The sequence below is a fragment of the Alligator mississippiensis genome, chromosome 1 (assembly GCF_030867095.1).
Source record: "Alligator mississippiensis isolate rAllMis1 chromosome 1, rAllMis1, whole genome shotgun sequence".
Taxonomy (NCBI): domain Eukaryota; kingdom Metazoa; phylum Chordata; order Crocodylia; family Alligatoridae; genus Alligator; species Alligator mississippiensis.
This window is the reverse complement of record NC_081824.1, coordinates 95371168-95389504: the sequence shown is the minus strand read 5'-3', so window position 1 is coordinate 95389504 and position 18337 is coordinate 95371168. Positions and strand designations below refer to the sequence as shown.

The 18337-nt window shown below is 41.8% G+C and overlaps 1 protein-coding gene across 1 annotated transcript in view; it reads right to left on the bottom strand.

Annotated features, from left to right (window-relative positions):
- Nucleotides 1-18337, bottom strand: part of FIG4 (FIG4 phosphoinositide 5-phosphatase) — a 131217-nt gene that overhangs the window by 31574 nt on the left and 81306 nt on the right. Inside the window, exons 20-22 of the mRNA XM_006261577.4 lie at nucleotides 16233-16428; nucleotides 6039-6121; nucleotides 167-256 (exon numbers count right to left, since the gene is read on the bottom strand). Of these exons, the coding sequence (XP_006261639.1) occupies nucleotides 167-256; nucleotides 6039-6121; nucleotides 16233-16428 (369 nt within the window). The remainder of the gene's footprint in view (nucleotides 1-166; nucleotides 257-6038; nucleotides 6122-16232; nucleotides 16429-18337) is intronic.

The window sequence follows — 18337 nt, the reverse complement described above, 5'->3', positions numbered from 1 at the left end:
TGAAGGTAGAAGAATTACGAAATATTTGTGGCATTCAAGATGTTTTCATATTATAACTTTATCCAATGAGTTTTCAGGGATGATATTAGACTCTGAAGAATTTAGTCAGATGAGGGACCCACAGAAAGAAAAAAAAATTAGAATGGCAAGAACAAACAGTACTTACAGTTTTATAACCCCATCTAGGGAGTGTTTTGAACAAAGCTGATGGCTGATCTTGTCTTGTTTATGTTGAGACTGTCCCAACTGAACAAACCTGTGGACAGGAGGACAGAGTAAGAAAACTACTTATAATAACCTTAATGAGCCAATAAAAATGATGTGCAAAAAGTGAATCTTTTGCTGAGTAATGGATCAATCTCGATCTATTCTTAGGAGGAAAAAGCATATGTTTAAAGCTTTAGGTAGGAGGACTCCTTTGCATTATCTAGAACAGAGATGTTGAACTCAAAATCAGATGGCAAGACATATTCCCTGCCAGCATGCAAGAGTTAACAGTGCAACCACTCACTTCTGCCACTGACTGCCACCAATTTCCATCATCATCAGTGGCCGAAAACAGCTAATTCAGCAGGAGGAAAGGGGGTAAGACAGTACTTACTTTGTGTAGTGACTGCATTAACCCATGGATACAGGCTGAGCCAACACTGCATCTCTGGCAGCTGTGGCGAGAAGCCCTGAAAGCCAGATGACCCACCCCCATGGGCCAGATTTGGCCTGTAGGCAATAAGTTTGACTCCCCTCACCTAGAACAAGGCTTGTCCATTTGTAGGTGTTGCTTGCTATTTCACAGGCAGAGAAGGCAGGACTATCAGCAAAAGAAGATAGTTGGAATGATGTACTGCTTTCATAGTATGAGCTGCCTACTATCTATGTCCTGGAGAGGGAGGAAGAGGAACACCTGCATCGCTTCAGAAGAAGTCAGGTGACATGGGAACTTTTGAAAAAATCCAGGAAAAGAGATGGTAAGTTGGCTTCAGTTGCATGCAGTGAATCTGATCCCAAACTTAATTTCTCTCTTGACTTGCAGATCTCTAAAAAGCTGCTGGCCCTATTCATCTGCTTCAGCTATTTACATGGGCAGTCTCCATTTTCTCCGGATGGCAGATAGAATCATAGAAAATTAGGGCTGGAAGGGACCTCAGGGGGCCATCTAGTCCAACCCCCTGCTCAAAGCAGGACCATCCCCAACTAAATCATTCTACCCAGGGCTTTGTCGAGCTGGGCCTTAAAAACCTCCATGGATGGAGGTTCCACCACCTCTCAGGCCCGTGAAGTGAGGGGTCCTATATATGCATGACTAATGCCAGGTCTTTACAAAAGAATATCATGTGTATACTTCTATCCATTTCTCCAGTCCTAACAAATCTAAACCAGAGCATGCTTTAAAAAAACAAGCTGAAGACCTGTCTTTTTCCTTGATTCTTACAATCTTATTCTAATTAAGGTTTCCAAAGAGTTTTACAATATAGTAGGAATGGGTAAGAAGCCTGGTTCGTTGGCGTGGAGCCGGGCATGGAACATGAGTGCCTAGTTGGGCCACTTTTGGTAAGCAGAACTGGCACTATGGGATGAACTGAACTAGAGATTAGTTAGTAAGGTATTAAAACTCAAGAGCATTGGTGAAATGGGGGTCCAGGAAGGGTGGTCGTTCCTTAAGGGAGCGATCCTATGGGTGCAGAAGGAGACAATCCCATTGCGCATAAAAGGGGGCAAAGGGGCCAAGAAGCCTTCTTGGCTGAAAAGAGAAGTCCAGGAAAGCCGAAAAGCAAGAGATATACAGGCTGTGGAAACAAGGGGTAGCTACCAAGGAGGAGTATACCTCCTTGGCTCGCACTTGCAGGCCATCAGTTAGGAAGGCCAAAGCAAGATTAGAACTTAGGCTGGGGACAAAAATGAAGGACAACAAAAATTCCTTTTTCAGGTATATAAGGAGCAAAAGGAAGGTGCAGGATAGCATAGGACCCCTACAGAACAAACTAGGGCAATTGGTGACAGAGAAGGGAGACAAAGCTGAGCTTTTCAATTAGTTCTTTGCATCTATATTCCTATACACAGACAAAGACAAATCTCCCAAATTGATCACAGACAGACACAGGAGGGACACGAGCCTACCACCTGTTAGTGCAGACTTAGTGAAGGGGCACTTGGATGGGCTGGATGTGTTCAAATCAGTGGCCCGGATGAACTTCATCCAAAGGTGCTGAAGGAATTGGCTAGTGTCATAGCAGAGGCACTGGCACAGCTGTTTAAGCACTCATGGTGCTCTGGTCAGGTCCCAGAGGACTGGGAAAAGGTAAATGTGGTTCCTATTTTCAAGAAGGGGAGGAGGGAGGAACCACAAAACTATAGGCCAGTTAATCTCACCTCTATCCTTGGGAAAACTCTGGGAAAAATCATTAAGGATCACATTTGTGGGAGCCCAGTAATGCTGAAAGGAAATCAGCACAGATTCACTGCAGGTAGATCCTACCTGACTAACCTTGTTTCTCTTTATGACCAGGTCACAAAATGCTTGGGCTGGGAAAGGGCAAATTATGACTAAATCAATTATGCAGAAAAATAAGAGAAAGCTATTACAAAGTTTTGCTTTTTAGTTTTCAACTTTAATTCCAGTGCTAGAGATTACTATTGGAATGATGGAGAAAAACTGAAAAATAGATAAATGAAGAATAACTAAATGGAAACAAAGAATTTTAGCTAATACAGTTATATAGCAACTGGAGTTGCTGTATAACAAAAACCAGACATTCTGGATTTAAGAAAATAGTTTTGGTTGACTTTTGAGTTATCCAATATTCTGTAAAAACTGGCCATTTCTACTATAAGTGATGAAATTCTGGACCCAGTGAAGTCAATAGCAAAATATCCTTTGACTTCACCTGGCTCTTAGTTTTGTTGTATGGCTCCATTCCATCATTAAAAAAAAAACAAAACCCCAAAACTGGAGTGAATAGTAATTCTTTTGTGAAAGAATTAATGGCTATTCTTAAATTACAGATATACCTATCTGCATGACCAGCATGACAAAAACATGATGAAGGCCATTCTGAGTAGTCACTCCTCAAATCTGGAATGTCCTCCCCATTGAGACCTGCCAGAGCCTGACCCTGGACATCTTCCAGTGTTTAGGAACTCCCTGCAAGCACAGCTAATTTGGGATATTTTTATGGCATTCTTGTTTTACATCCTATTTTAATATTCTACTTGCTTTTGAAAATTTTGTCACTTATTGTAAGCTGTTCTGACTCTTTCCTTGGGAAGGCAGCCCATAAACCTAAGAACCCAACTAACCAACCAACTAAGCTAAATGCTAATAAAGAGACTAGGGGGATAAGAAGTGTCATTGTATTTTTGGATCTTGCAAACTTCCTAGTATCAAAAGTGGGCAAAAGTTAAGAAGTTATTAATTTACAGAACTGTTATGCTAACTGCTTATGAAAATACAAGTCAAGATTATGCAAAAAAAATGTGATTTGTTTGAAAGAACTGGGAACTGCAAGGCCATTTTAACATAAGATAGAGTTGTTCCTGGGCAATAAATTGGGAAATACTCCCATTTTCCAGAATGCTCCAATTATTATCTGTTTATCAGTACAAAAAATACTGATTGCCAAAACACTAGGTTTGATTTAATTAAAACATTTCACCAAGGATATTTTGATGCACTCATTTCTTAAAATTCTTTTAGTTGGTTAGTATAAAATGGACCCTCCTATGAACAGAAACATATAATAAATTAAATATTCCTGCCTGATTCAGAAATATTTCATTGAGACACTAGATAATGCAATTAACCTAATGCAATTAGAACGCAAAATAAATCTTAACTACATTCAATTCATGGCTTGTAGTAATTTGCTTGAAAAACACGTCTACATTTTTATTGTGAGGCATAGATTTCTTATGCCTCATGTCTGTTAATTCTAAAGCTCAAGCAAGTGTTTGAAACATTGATTTACTAGGCTAGCATAATTGATTTGCACACTTGGTATCTGCAACAGCAATTGCTCTCTTGGCAACAGAAATACAAACCTTTCCAAAGCAGAAAAGTTTTAATTTGGTCCTTTAACTTTCCTTACTAATTTCTAATATTGCTTCCTTCCTTTTCTCCTTTTTTTCTTGACTATAATTTACTGAGACAAATATCCCAATTCAAAAAACCACCTCGATTCAGGACAACACTCTAGCATATGCTTAAATATCTCCTGAATAAACTGTCACAGAAGTGCTTTCATGAAGTGGAGGCTAAATTCCTTCTTAAAATGGTGACATATATAGTAGGCTATGCAGTAGCTAGTTCACAGACTTATTATAAGGGTATCATAGTCATTTTGGGGTTCAACCATCTCTTGGTAACTTGCTTGAAGAAGCATTTCTATCATTTAAGCCACTGTTAATACTAGCTATTCTACTTTGTTCAGTCTTCCTGCTGCTTCTGCTTGTAGTCCACATGCCAGATTTTATAACCATCTACAGGTGTGCACCGATAAAGAGTTTTTTTGGCCGATACTGATGGCTGATTTTTAACCAACCATATCAGCCGATACCAATCCAATTGCTGATATGCAACCCCGCAGCTTGGAGACCAGCATCTGGCTGGTAAATCTGTGGGGGAAAGGGGCTTGGGGGAGGGGGCAGATGTGAAAGAGGGAATGGGGCTGGGGCAGGCACTCCCCAGCTGGGGTGGGGGCAGGGCACATGCAGCACATCCAGGGGGCATGGAAGGGGGAGCAGCTCCTGGCCGCTGTGTGCACCCCCAGGGGAGGCATGACCCCCGGATTTGTGTGTGGGGTGAGGGTGGGTGCTTGCTGCGGGTCTGGGGCCAGAGGCTGGGTCAGGGCTGCGCTTGGGGCAGGCAGGGTAGATGGCAGTGGTGCTGGTAGGGGTGGCTACGGGGTGGGCTACAGCCACCCCAAAATTCATTGTAGCCCCCCATAGCTACCCTGGGTGATTGCACAGTGGCTAGGAGCTGCCACCCCCACCCCACCATGCCCCCCAGACAAGCCACCCATGGCTCTGTCCCACGCTCCACCCTGCCCAGCTGGACAGCACCTGCCCCTGCCCCAGCTCCATTCCCTTCCTCACCATGGGGGCCTCAATCTGCCCCCTGCCAATGCCTCTTCCCTCCACAGACTTACCAACTGGATGCTGGTCTCCAAGCTGCCAGGCTGCATTCCTGGCTGCATGCATAGATGTGGCATTTATTGGTGACATTATCAGCTGCACCGGTCAAAATCTGATACATCATTGCACCTCTAACTATCAATCTCAGGTCTCACTGTGAAAACCAACCATTTTGTACTTCAAGAAGGTTGCCTCTTCCAAATTAAAACTACATAGGTGACTTAAGGATGACCTGAAATTTAACCAAAAATCTAGGTTTTGAAGAAAACATCTCAATGCTTATCAGAAAAGAGAAACTTTCCTGGAAGATAAAGTCATACACGCATTTTGCTTGACTTTGAAATAAGAAATTATAACATTGCTGCCTCTTTGCAAAAGAGAATAGCATAAAAAAAAACTTAAAACAGTTATGCCATTTTTGCATCAATTTTGCAGTAAAGGTTGTTTAACCAATGATAAATTTAAATTAAAAAAAATTCTGTTAAAAAACAGCACTTTGATGTTTACATTTTGTGCATCAGTGAAATACAAAACTTGAGGAAAAAAACCTGAAAATGCAGACTTAAAGTATATTTTAACTTGTAGCTTAGCTTTCCTATTAGTTTCCAGGAAAATATTATTGAAAAAATATTTCAAGCAGTATTTTGATCTCCATATCTTTTAAGATTACCAGATTCTGTACTTGGAGACCTCTGCCTTAGTTTCAGTGAATTCAGGGTTGGTGCACACATCTGAGAAAAAAAAGGGCTTGGCTTTAAAGAAAAAGAATAAATCGGTAAGAAAGCCATCTTCAAGTTACCTCTAAAGAAGGCATTTTAATACATCAAACTAAGTTTTGTGAAGAAAAGAAAGCATTTTTCATATACTGCATTTGACTACCTGTTATTGTTGACCACACAGAAGTGTTTTACCTTGTATATATTGAGAGATCATCCTCTGAAGGAACATCTGAGAGATTAATCCCGTAAACATCTTTCATGGACTGGACTACATTCTGGAACAAAACACAGTACATCTTTAGACACAGGATACTAGCTAGGAAAGTAATTCATCAGAAATAACTGACTCTTAGATCAGAAAAAAGTAACTTTTAATAAATATAAATCAACCAAGTCTTTTTTGAACTCCCTTGCCAATCTTTCTAGATTTATGCTGAATCTAGTAAGTCACCTGTCATATTCTTCAGTTTATTAGCAATAGGCACCAGATCCAAATCAGTCAACAAAAAGTCACAACAAATGATTGAGCAATCCTTTTCCAGCAGCTCTAAAACCATTTAGGCACCCATCTCCATTAGATGCCTCCATTTTGGCCTGAGAAAATTTCTTGGCGCTTACACATGTGGGGAGCCTGCTCCAACACACTGGAAATCCAGCACGTTGGAGCAGACTCAATTTATCAAGTCTGCCAGAGCATGTAAATTGTTGGGCTCTGGCAGCCTCGCATGTCACGTGTATCAGTGGCCCAGTGCAGCTCTGCACTGAGAAAATGGCAGTGGTGAACTTTGAAATAAAACACATTCGATGTGCTTTAGTTCAAAGCACCCTACCACCATTTTCTCAGCACAGGGACACACTGTGCCGCTGATACACACAACGCACACGTGCTTTCAATTAGTGTGGCTTGCTAATTAAAAGCACTTGGTGCTGTGTCAGGATCATGTGTAAAATCACCCCTAGACATAGGCTTCTTAACATGCTCAGAAGTTATCCAAATTGATCAGCTAGGTGCTTAGCTCCTGAATAAGCTCCACTGCAATCCAGACTGGAGCTGGAAAAGAAGCTAATAATCTCTGCCCATGTCGAGCAAAGCTCCATCTGTTAAGTACCACAGATAATGCTTAACTCACACTGGCAACAATCAATTCAGTACGAAAGTACTACCACTATCACTCTCACTTGAAAATGTTAGTGTTGAATGTGTCTACTTTTTGGATAGCAGACTACTGATTATTTTGCATAATCACCTATATATTAGAGCAGGGGGTGGCAACCTACGGCTTGCAGACTCATTTTATCAGCCCTGTGGACCTCAGGGCTTTGGTAGCGTTTCAGCAACACAGCTTCTTCAGGCAGCAGGGAGAAGTGATGGCAGTCGCATTGCAGCATGAAACGGTGGCTGAAGCTGCAGCAGTGCTGATAGCATTGGCCAGGTTGGAACACTAGGAGCTAAACTCCTCTGAAATGGCTCTCTGCTTCAAAATGTTGACAACCCTTGGATTAGAGCATTCACCTAAGAACTGGGAGATCTGGCTTCTATGCTCTTAGACTGAGGGGATTCAAACTTTATAACTCCTGCTTTCCAGGAGAGCACTCTAACCACCATGTTATAGACTGAGCTGTCTAGCAGCTGCCATGGTTGTTTCTTTAACCAATGCCTATCTAATATCAAATGCATAAACAGTCCTGACACTAGGGACTGGAGCTTGTAAGGGCCTAGAACCTGGATCTCCCACCACTTGGATAACAACTCTAACAACGGATGGGTACTACCAACACCAGTCACTGAGGTGCCCACTACAGCTGTGCAAAGCTTCGGTTGCTGATTCGATTCGGCGGCCGAATCTTCAAATCCAAATCCAATCAGGAGATCCTTTAATCTCTACAAATTGAATTGGAACCCTCTAACTCAATTCGGAGAGATTTGATGATTCGCACGTAGACACAGCTTTAAATGTTTTTTCTACATACCTCAAGGCACCATGCAGCTCGTGAACGCTGAGATGGTGGGGTGGATGCTGCATCCTACAGAAGCGCAGGGACCATCCCCGCGCACTCAGCGGCAGACCCAGAAGCGGACCAGAGGCACTTCCAATCCACAGCAAAGCATGCGGAGGACACCTACTCCCGGCTGAGATGAACGCTGAGATGGTGGAGTGGAAGGAGCATCCCACAGGAGCATAGGGAGGGCCCCCCCGGCTCAGCAACTAGTGCCTGCTAGGCCTGCAGGGGCACCCAGGGTCCCCCTGCAGCCAAGCACCCAGCTGGGGGGGGGGGAGGACGTGTGTGTGTGGGGGGGGGGGGGGACGACAAACTCAGAAGTGGACTGGAAGTACTCCTGGTCCACTTCTAGGTCCACTGCTGAGCACGTGGGGGTGGGGGGCCCTTCCTGTGCTCCTGTGGGATGCTCCTTCCACTCCACCATCTCAGCGTTCATGAGCCATGCCTGGTATCTCTCAAGGTATGTAGAAAACACATTTAAAGCTGTGTCTATGGTCAAATTGCTAATTCTCTGAATCAGCATTGAGTCTTCAGGTTCAGATTCGGCTGAATCAAATCAGGACAGTGATCCAAATCAATTAATCGAATCACTGTCCCCTGAATCGGGCCAAATCCAAATCTGAATCGAATAAGGCCTGCTTCACACACCCCCTAGTGCTCACCCCACAGGTCACTCTACATCTCAAGTTGATAAAGGTTGTTAAATGTGGAGCCTTAGTCAAGCATCTATGCTACTGAGAGGTGTAGTGCAGACACACTCCTACATCTAGTGTTTCCTGCTGGCTAACTGTGTGTGCCTCAGTACTCTTAAATCATCCTTCAGAGCTGCTTAGCCCTTCCCACTGACTAAAAAGATCCTAGGTGGGATGAAGCTTAAATGGAGGGGCTTACAAGGGCAATCTGGATCTGGCTTTATCAGCATTATCAGCACCTACCAAATAGGTGCTTAAAATGGTCACAGTCCAACCTAAAAGTTTTTCCTTTTTGAATACTAGCTGTATTTAAGTTATTTTTCAGTGAAAAAAGCAATGTCTTCTACTGGACTAAGAATGTGCTAGTTACAGATAAGCCAGTTTAAGTTACATACAAGAGACAGCATTTAAGTGGCTTTATTTCTCCCAGCTTTGCCACATTTGAGTCAAATATCATCATTCAAATCTCTAATCAAATAAATAACCGATTCTTGTGACAACAGTATTCACTGAATAATATATTCAAAGCATGAGCTTTAAAGTATGAGAAAGATAACCTTTAAATTATTAATTATATCAGCAATTCATTGACACTTTGATCTAAGTCAGCCATGTTCAAAATACATAAAACTTCACATCTAATGAGCACATTAGTACTCATTTTGTATAAATAATATTTATTTGATGATCTGAATACTCTGCAGAAGATCCTGAAAATACAGTAGGAAGACAAAATGCCAAACACAGAGGTGCTGGCGTGCACAGGACTGACACACTTAGAAACCACTATCAAGAACAGGAGGTTGCGATGGCTAGGCTATGTCAGAAGAATGGGAGGGGACTGTATCCCTAAGAATATTCTGTACAGCGAGATTCAAGACAGCTCTAGAAAGCGGGGTCGCTCTCTATGGTGACAACATGATGCATGCAAAACGATCAAGTCGTTCAGCATCAGTGTAGAAAGCTGGGAGAAACACGCAGAATCTTATCTGATATGGAGGGAACATCTGGCACTGGGTGCAGGCTCAATATGAAGCAGCTTTGATTCAGAGGATGGAACCAAAGTGAGAAAGAAGAAAGCGTGCTGTAAATGTTGGCTTGAAACCACTATTTAAAGATGTTTTGGGGGGAATTGGCTTATAGGTATAGATATATGCATTATAAAGGTTCAAGATGGGCAGGAGGGGTTAATTGGATTTCTAAGAGCTTGGGAGACATGCACACAGCTTCTCATAGCCTTGAAAGCGGGTGGGCTGTCTAGCACAACAAGGGCAATGGATGGACACTAGGGCTGTACAACGTTTCGGGTGCTGATTTGATTCAGAGGAGATTCAGCGGCCAAATCTCCAAATTGAATTGGGAGACCAATAAAAAGGTCCAATTCCATTCAAAGCCTCCAAATCGATTTGGAAAAGATTCAGAGAAAGATTTGGAGATTTGGGCAATCCCTATTTGCCACCACAGGGAGCTAGACCTGGACTCCGTGCAGGTAAGTAAGGGGCGGGGAAGGGCTGGAGGAGGGGGGCAGGGACCATGGGGGGGACCCCTGCCAGGTCCCCTCCCCTGCCTGCTCCCCCAGCTCCCCTGAGAGCCCCCTGACCCCTGCCTGCTCTCCGAGCCCCGTCAACGGCAGCCCTGCCTGGCCCCAGCGTCCCGGCTCTTAAAAAAACAACAAACTGCATTCACCAGCTGCTACAGCGGCTATCAGGGCTTCTGGGAGCCCCATGGCAGAGCCTCCCCATGCAGCGCAGGGCAATGGGGGGCAGTGGGGATCACCTCCACCTGGCAGGAGCCGGTGAGCATTTTTTTTTTTTTAAGAGCTGGGGCACAGGGGTTGGGCAGGGCAGCCATTGATGGGGCTGGGAGAGCGGGCGGGGGGTGGGGCCTGTTTGATTCAGAGTTGGCAGCGGCCGAATCTCCGAATCGGATTCAGCTGAATTGATTCGGGACAGTGATTTGAATCACCAAATCAAATCACTGTCCCCCGAATCAGCTGAGTCCAAATCCAAAGTGAATACTAGCCGCTTTGTGCAGGCCTAATGGACACAGCCTGAGAACTGAGGGAGGGCATACTATAACATGAGATCTGAGCCTTCAAGGCACACGGGTTGTCTAACACAACAAGGGGACAGACTGGGAACCAAAGAAGTATGTACCATACTGTCCCATAAAGGAAGGTAAGTGACACCAGCAACAAAGCCTCAGAGAGCAGAGGGGCCTAAGTCCTGGTTTTGGTGGAACAGACCAAATTAGGAGAAAGCACAGAAGGCTATGTGGATGTGTGACAGCCAACCAGAGATAGCCACAGATGAAGAGTCATCAGGAGTCATCAAGGGGGCAGGAGACTACAAAAGCAGAGACTTGAGATTAACAAAGGGTCCCTCCCATCCCTTTGTTCGTCCCTCCCTGTTCCTTCTTGTCCCTCCCCTTCCTCCCTGTTCCTCTCCGTCTTGTTCCCTGAGAGGGGTTCCCATCCCGTTCCCCCGGGAAGGGTCCCCGAGGCCACCATGGACAAAGGACATACCAGCAGCCTGTTTCATGCACCCTACTGAAGGGGGGCTGTGGGCCTCTGCATCCCACCTCCAGACTGCTGACACCTAAGAAAGAGACCCTTTGAATGGAGTCTGCATCCTGACCTTTGGACCTTTTGGAGTACTTTGACTCTGATGACAGCCCTAGGATCGGTAGATATACAATTGTTTGTATTGTTGCTTTTCTGTTCTTATTCTGTGTGAATAAATTAATCTATTATCAACTGGCAGGTGTTGTGATCGGTCTGAGGGTTGTGCTCGCCCAGAACAAAGGTATAAAGGGGCTGGGTTCCTAAAATCTAGTGTCAACAGTAAACACGGACTCCAACTCAGACAACAACACACGGACATGTGAAACTTGTAACAAACTGTGTCACTCCTGAATTGGGCTTCTCAGCCACAAACTGATTCACCAAGCACCTGACTAGATCTCTTACATGTACACCATGATCCAGAAGATTGATGGTTATCTATTAATTCATGCAATGACAGAATTTTCTGTGAACAAAAAAAAGTTTGTTTTTTTTACAGAAGTTGAAACAAAATATATTAAACAAATCCTGCAGTTAAAATGCTCTCCAAAGTGTGTGTTTCTTGAATCAATTTGATAATTAAAGACAATTTGATTATTAAAAATTATTTCCTGATTTATTATTAGTTTAGCTATAAAGTTTTGGTTATTTGAAACCCTGCATTACAGACTCTCTTTAATGAGTAAATGCTGGAACGCCTGACAAATATCTGCTAATGGTGGAACATTCATTCCAAAACACATGCACTAAAAGGCTGAAAACTGATATTCCAATTAGCTAAGTAGGATGAACGAACGACATTTGGCTGACTAAATCTAGATCAGCTAGTGAATACATTCCAGGTTGTCTAACCAAAAATCTCACAGTCATAATTCTTTCGTGATTTCTGCACATAAAGCAGATACATTTTTATTTTATAAGTAAAGCATGTACTACCTATAATTTTCGTGCTTTTGAAATGGACAAGCAGATTTATAATAGGGTTGACAAAAAACCCACTTATTTAGGTTTGACCAGTATTGTGGTCAAAACTGTTTTTCATCAAACATTCCACACAACCTTCTAAAATATTCTCAAACTTTAAGTACGCTTCAGAAAGTTTGGGAAACATTCCATGTTGTGGGGATGTTGATTGTAGCCATGTTGGTTTAAGGACATAGGCAGACAAGGTTCTTGGGGTAAATGTGATCTCTTTTATTAGACCAATTTGCAAACTCTCCCTCTGCCGGAAGAAGGGTGTTTGTACCTGAAAGCTTGCAAAGAATTTTTTTTTCCAGCTATTCAGTTGGTCTAATAAAAGATAATCATATTTAACCAAAGAACCTTGTCTGCTTTTAACTTTGCAGAAACTCCTCAAACTACAAACCAAGTCTCACTCCTCCCCACCCCCCTACGATAATAGCGTTTCAGCCCTGTAAAAGTCCCTTCTTTAAATTGCTTCCTGATAATATAAGGATGACTATAAAACAGAAACCTGGTGGTCTGCAGTGATAAACAGATTTGAGCACTTCAGCAGAAAGCATTTTTATGAATGCTGGTATTATCCAGAATAAATTAAGAAATAGGTGAGATGTGAAGAAAGTAATCAAACTGGTAATGTGCCAGAAAATGCTTTGCACCACAGTATGCAAGCAATGGAAAAATGAGCAGGTTACCAAGGAAGCATACCAAGAAATAGCAGGAACTTACAGGGAAAAAAATCAGGACGGCAAAAGTAAAAAATGAACTTCACCTAGCAAGGCAAGTTGAGGACAACAAGAAGAGGTTCTAGAAATATGCTGGCCAGAGAAGAAAGACCAAGGAAGCTGTGGGTCTACTATTAAATAAATAGCCAGGGTGAACAAGGATGATGCAAAGGCAGAGCTGCTCAAGAACTACTTTGCCTCAGTCTTCAGTAAAAATAAATAAAAAATAAAAAAAATAAAATCAGGCTGCAACCAGACAGCTAACAAGGATTATTTGGCTAAGGAAGGGGACAAGCTAAGGGATGAGATAAAGGAAAGTCGGAGAGCTTTTCATGGGTCTGAATGAATTCAAGTCAGCAGAGCCTGATGAACTTCCTCCCAGACTATTGAAGGAACCTGCCTAGGAGATCTCAGAGCCCTTGACAATAGCATATACAAAGTCATAAGAGACCAGCAAAATATCAGAGGACTGGAAAAGAGCAAATACTTTTGCCTTTTTTAAAGAGAGGCACTAAGGAAGACTTTTTGAGATTAGCTAGCCTCACTTCAATACCCAGAAAGTTCCTGGAGCATATCTTAAGGAAGTTTATTTGCAAGCATCTGGAGAAGGCTGATTGCAAGCAGCCAGCATGGATTTACTATGAACGAATCGAATCATGTCAAACAAACCCAATTTCCTTCTGTGACAAGAAAAATAGTTGGGTGAATGAAGGGGATGCTGTGCATATAGTGTATCTGGAGTTTAGCAAGGATTTTGACCAACTCCCAAATCATCTGTATAAAATACCACACATTCAAATTAAAGTGCAAAGCAAACAAGCTTCAAAGATAATTCTACATTTTACAAATAGCATATTTGTGGCTGGATGCCCATTTGTCTGGCTGGTTATCAGGATAAATTGCTTGAACGTATGGCATGTTACAATGTACTCATCCATTAACACATTAATCACACTTCAAATGTAACACCTGCCAGGGGCCTAAAACTTCCTACATGGAAGTAATTGATACTCATTTCAAAATAATCATTTCTATAGCCTTGGTAAGTTATGACATACATTTTCTTAAGTAGGGCAACCTTCACAAAACATTTTTTGAAAAGGCCAAAAAGCCAGTGGTCAAAACCTCAAGACAGTCTGAATCAGCCAAAACCAACAGTTAAAACCACAGGGCACCTATACATGTGACAGAGCTCTGCTCCAAAGCATGCTAATTAACATACATTGGAGCAGACTCAATTAATCAAATCTGTTGCGAGAATGAACCATGCTAATTAGTGTGCTCCATGGCCTCTGTGTCATGTGTATTCAGCGTCCCCACGTTTCAAAGTGGCACCAGGGCATTTTAACTAAAACTTGTTAAACAAGCTTTTGTTAAAGCGCCCCTGCTGCCGTTTTGAAGCGCAGAATGCTGAATACACATGACACTGCGGGCGCTTTAATTAGAGCACCTCTCAGAACCACTCCGATTAAAGCGCACCCCCCTCCCCTCCCCTCCCCAGAGCACATGTACAGATTCCCAGTGATCAAAACTATCCAATCCTAATTTATAATGGCAGCCATGGATTAGGCCCAAGATTAATAACTGACCAGAGGTGGATACAATAGTGCCTGTCTGTGAAAATATTTACATTATGGCCCTTAGTAAGTAATTGTACAAATTAATAATCCAACTCTGAATTCATAATTTTATATAAATTAAGGTAGGAATACAGAAGAAAATAGGACTTTACATATTAACAAAAACAAAATACTTTACCACTATTTGTAAGCCAACACACCTTAAGGATGCCATAAATAATATTTTGCATTCATTTACTTGTACCCTTCATTTACAAACCTCAAAAGCAGTTTACAAAAAAAAATTATCAGAATCAATACTACAGTTACCTATTTTATAGATGGGCTCAGTGGCAAGAGTCAGGGATAGCCCACAGGAGCCCTGACTGGTCTTTATGACCAACATAAACATTTGCTCTCTGGTGATGACATTCATACTTCGCTATTTTGAGATAATAAAATATCTGTCACAATTTATAAAATTTGGCATAATTTTAGCAAGGACATATCCATTGGTATCAAACAATGTTAAAAAAACACTGTCTCCATATCACACTATTTCATAAGTATAAAAAATAATTTAATTGGGCTCAGGAAAATTTAAGCTCTATATATGAGGCCAACTTTCATATCAGAGAATCTAATCATTGTCTATAAAACAAATCATGAGATCATAGGTAAAATGTCAAAAGCTATATAGAAAAGCTGCAATTTTAATTTCCTGTGTTTAATTAAATATTTTTCAGCCAACTTCCCATAGGTAAGATGCCGTTTATATGGAAGTTCCCCTGTAAAGAGGTAACTGCAATCAGAATCTTGACCATTTCAATTCACTGTCACTTTACAGTTTAAGTTTGTATCGCTTTACAGTTTAATGTGGTATAGCATTTTACCCTAATTTCTAATTTTTCAGTGGCATCCCACATGTCTACCTGGCAGAAACAGAAAACAACACTTTGAACTAGACCCAAGTGCAAGATGTTTGTAAAAAAGGATTCTTAAAGTGAATCTCAAGAGTTCTGGATTAGCAAAACAGCACTGACTACACTGCTGGAATGGTTAAGTTCTTTGCCTACATTATCTATTTAAACTGTAAGCTATTTGCAGTAAGGGACAGGGTTGTCTTATTATATGCTAGTACAAACCTTACTGTTACAGAGCTCCAACACTTTATAAAGAAATTAATATTAATAGCATCATTATTGTATAATGTTAGAAAGAAAAAAGCCTACTAAAGTCCTGATTAAATAAGTGTAGAACTTTGCTGCTGCTTTCACTAAACCACCATATCTCAAAATCTAGGGATGGAGATCTAGAGCAGGACAGCAATGAAGATATTTTTCTTTAAAATATTTAGCAAAGTATTATCCAACAAAAAATCAGCAAGCATGATTTTAAATAACTTCGTTCTATTAAAAAAAAGTTTCACCACACTGCTGAATTACCAAGCAATAGTTCAAAGCTTAAAAAGAGATATAGTGAAACCTGTTTAAAAGTGAATTGCATGGAACCAGGAAAAATTTCTGGCTTTGACAGCTTTTGATATTATAGAGGACCAGACCCTCTGTTGGGGCTGCCAGTTCCTGGGTCCCTGTCAGTCTTTATGTCCATAGATTTTTTTAAAAATGTTATTCTCTCCCCTAATACAGCATGAGACCCCTAGCACTGCAGAGAAACTGACAATTTCATATAATCAGTTTCATAATTATGCTAAGTGCTGTCAAGTGTACAAAACAAGCAAGCAGAAGAAATATTTTTTTTCTTCTCAGTCTTTCAATGACATCAAACAGATGTTGTAAACATCATCAGATAAAATGTATTTTCAAAAAGAATGTGAATCTTAAGAGAATGGTTCCCTTTCACCACAGGTCAATGCAGTTTCTTACCTCAGTTATTTTTGTATTATCTCCTGTATCAGTCATCTTTACTGGAGTGGAGCGCTGAGAAACAGCACCTTCATCTTCCTTGTCAGTTCCAGAATCATCCTCTGAACTGCTAGACACTGCTTCCTCACTTGGTGGTGGGGGGGCACTAGCAGCTGTCTTGCGCTGCAACACAGTTTCTTCTCTGTTACTTTTGTTTCTGTTAAAAACAAGGAGAATACATACATTCACAAACAGATGAACATAAAGTATTTTCAACTGTACCGTATCTGCATTCCCAAATTTTGATTGCCATCTCATTTGGGGGAAGCTCAGAAGCCTCTGGATGTGGACACACATAGCAACTGATCTGTTCTAAAATGTCACTAATTGGGAAGTGATTCACAACTGTGTGAAGTGCTGTGGCTCTGATACCAGGAAGTAGTAGTGAGCACCCAGCCTAGCATGCCTTGCAATGAGTGAGTTGGTGGGGAGGAGTGAGTGCTTGTACCCATGATCACTGATCTGTGGCTTGGGGCACTGTCACTTTTTTTCTGCTTTCCCTTGTTTTCTAAATGTGAGTTCAATGGCCTGCAAAAGACCAAAGTCTGTGGTATGCTTGCCTGACTTGGCAGGGAGGGGAGGAGGTTCTTAGACCCACACTTATTGCTTCTCAGGGGTTGGGGAAGCATGATGAGAAGAGTGCAGTCAAGTAAGGAGTGAGGACAGAGGTGGTTGTTAGAAAGATAGCTTTTACTGAGCAAGCAGTACAAGGGAGATGGTTGATAAAGAGTGCCAACAAAAAAGGGGGGCAGTACGTTCTGGCCACGTATCAGAACAGACCATTGCAGCAATATTGGGGAGGGATGAAGACCAATGCAGCCTTGGACACCTGGAAGACTGACCAGACCCATGTCACAGAATGCTTGGTGTCCACATATAACACTGAACTGGCTTACAGTGAACAGGTTCAAAATAGTACTAGATTTTCCAGGCATCTTTTTGAGCCATTCCAGGCCAGTTTAACAGGCTTGTATGTCTGTCTGATTCAGGTTTCAACCAAATTTAAACCATTCTACATTATGTGTGTCCATGCCCTCTACGTTACCTTTGGAGAGGAGCAGACAGGTTCTGCCTATCCTTTGAATCCCCTATATCAATTTCCCCTGGGTACTTGGTATTTCTAAAACTCTTCTTCAACTATTGAGTGTCAAGCTCTATGATTACATAAGACTTCTTCTATTAAGTTGATTTTTGTTATTTTTTCATTTTCATTCTAAACACTTAGAATGACACATTTCTTGATAGATACTTTCATAACCAACTCACTGTGGATGGGCATATGTTTGAGATAGTTTAGGAATTGTTACTTATCTGCTCTGTGTTCTTGAGGGAACCCTGGCACCCAGCTTGCTGGACTTAAAAAGGACTTTTTCTTCTCCCCCTCCCCCACACACACACCTCACCTAACCAGAAATAAGCAGAAGAAAACTTTAATAGGCATCTCGGGCCGTACATTCCCTGGTCCCAGTATGGGAGGCCTATTTAAACTTAATTGACTAAAACTCGGTTGCTGGGTTAGGGAATGCTGAGGCAAGAGACTAAGTCAGAGGAGGTATAAACGATATTTGAACAGTGGTTAAGGGTTCATCACAACATCCAGCCTGTTGGAGCCCTGACCACAAACACTGTCATACTTTTCCTGGGATGACTGGTGGAAGTCCTCCCCACAAAGTTTATGAACACTCCAAGTAATCCCCTTAAAGTATGTTCCACGTGCCTTTGGGATTTCCTGTTTTAGCAAACAGACTAAATCAAGGCACCAGTAAAAGACTACAGTAAGATCTGAAAGTCATGCTAAGCTGAGGCTTATTCACAACAGGTAAAATACAAACCATTGATGCTAACTTCACAGTGCAAGCACAGCTAGGCCATCTGAGAAGAAATAATACGGTATCCCTTCCAGTTCATCTTCTATATTCATAATAATTTCAAGCCGGTTACTAGGTGTCTGGTTACTCCTTAAAACCTTATGTTTTTCCTGGTTGTTAATCAGGTTCCAAACCAGATAACCCCTTGTCACGGAAAAAGGTAATTCATTTAAATTGAAACTGTTTACATAACAGGAT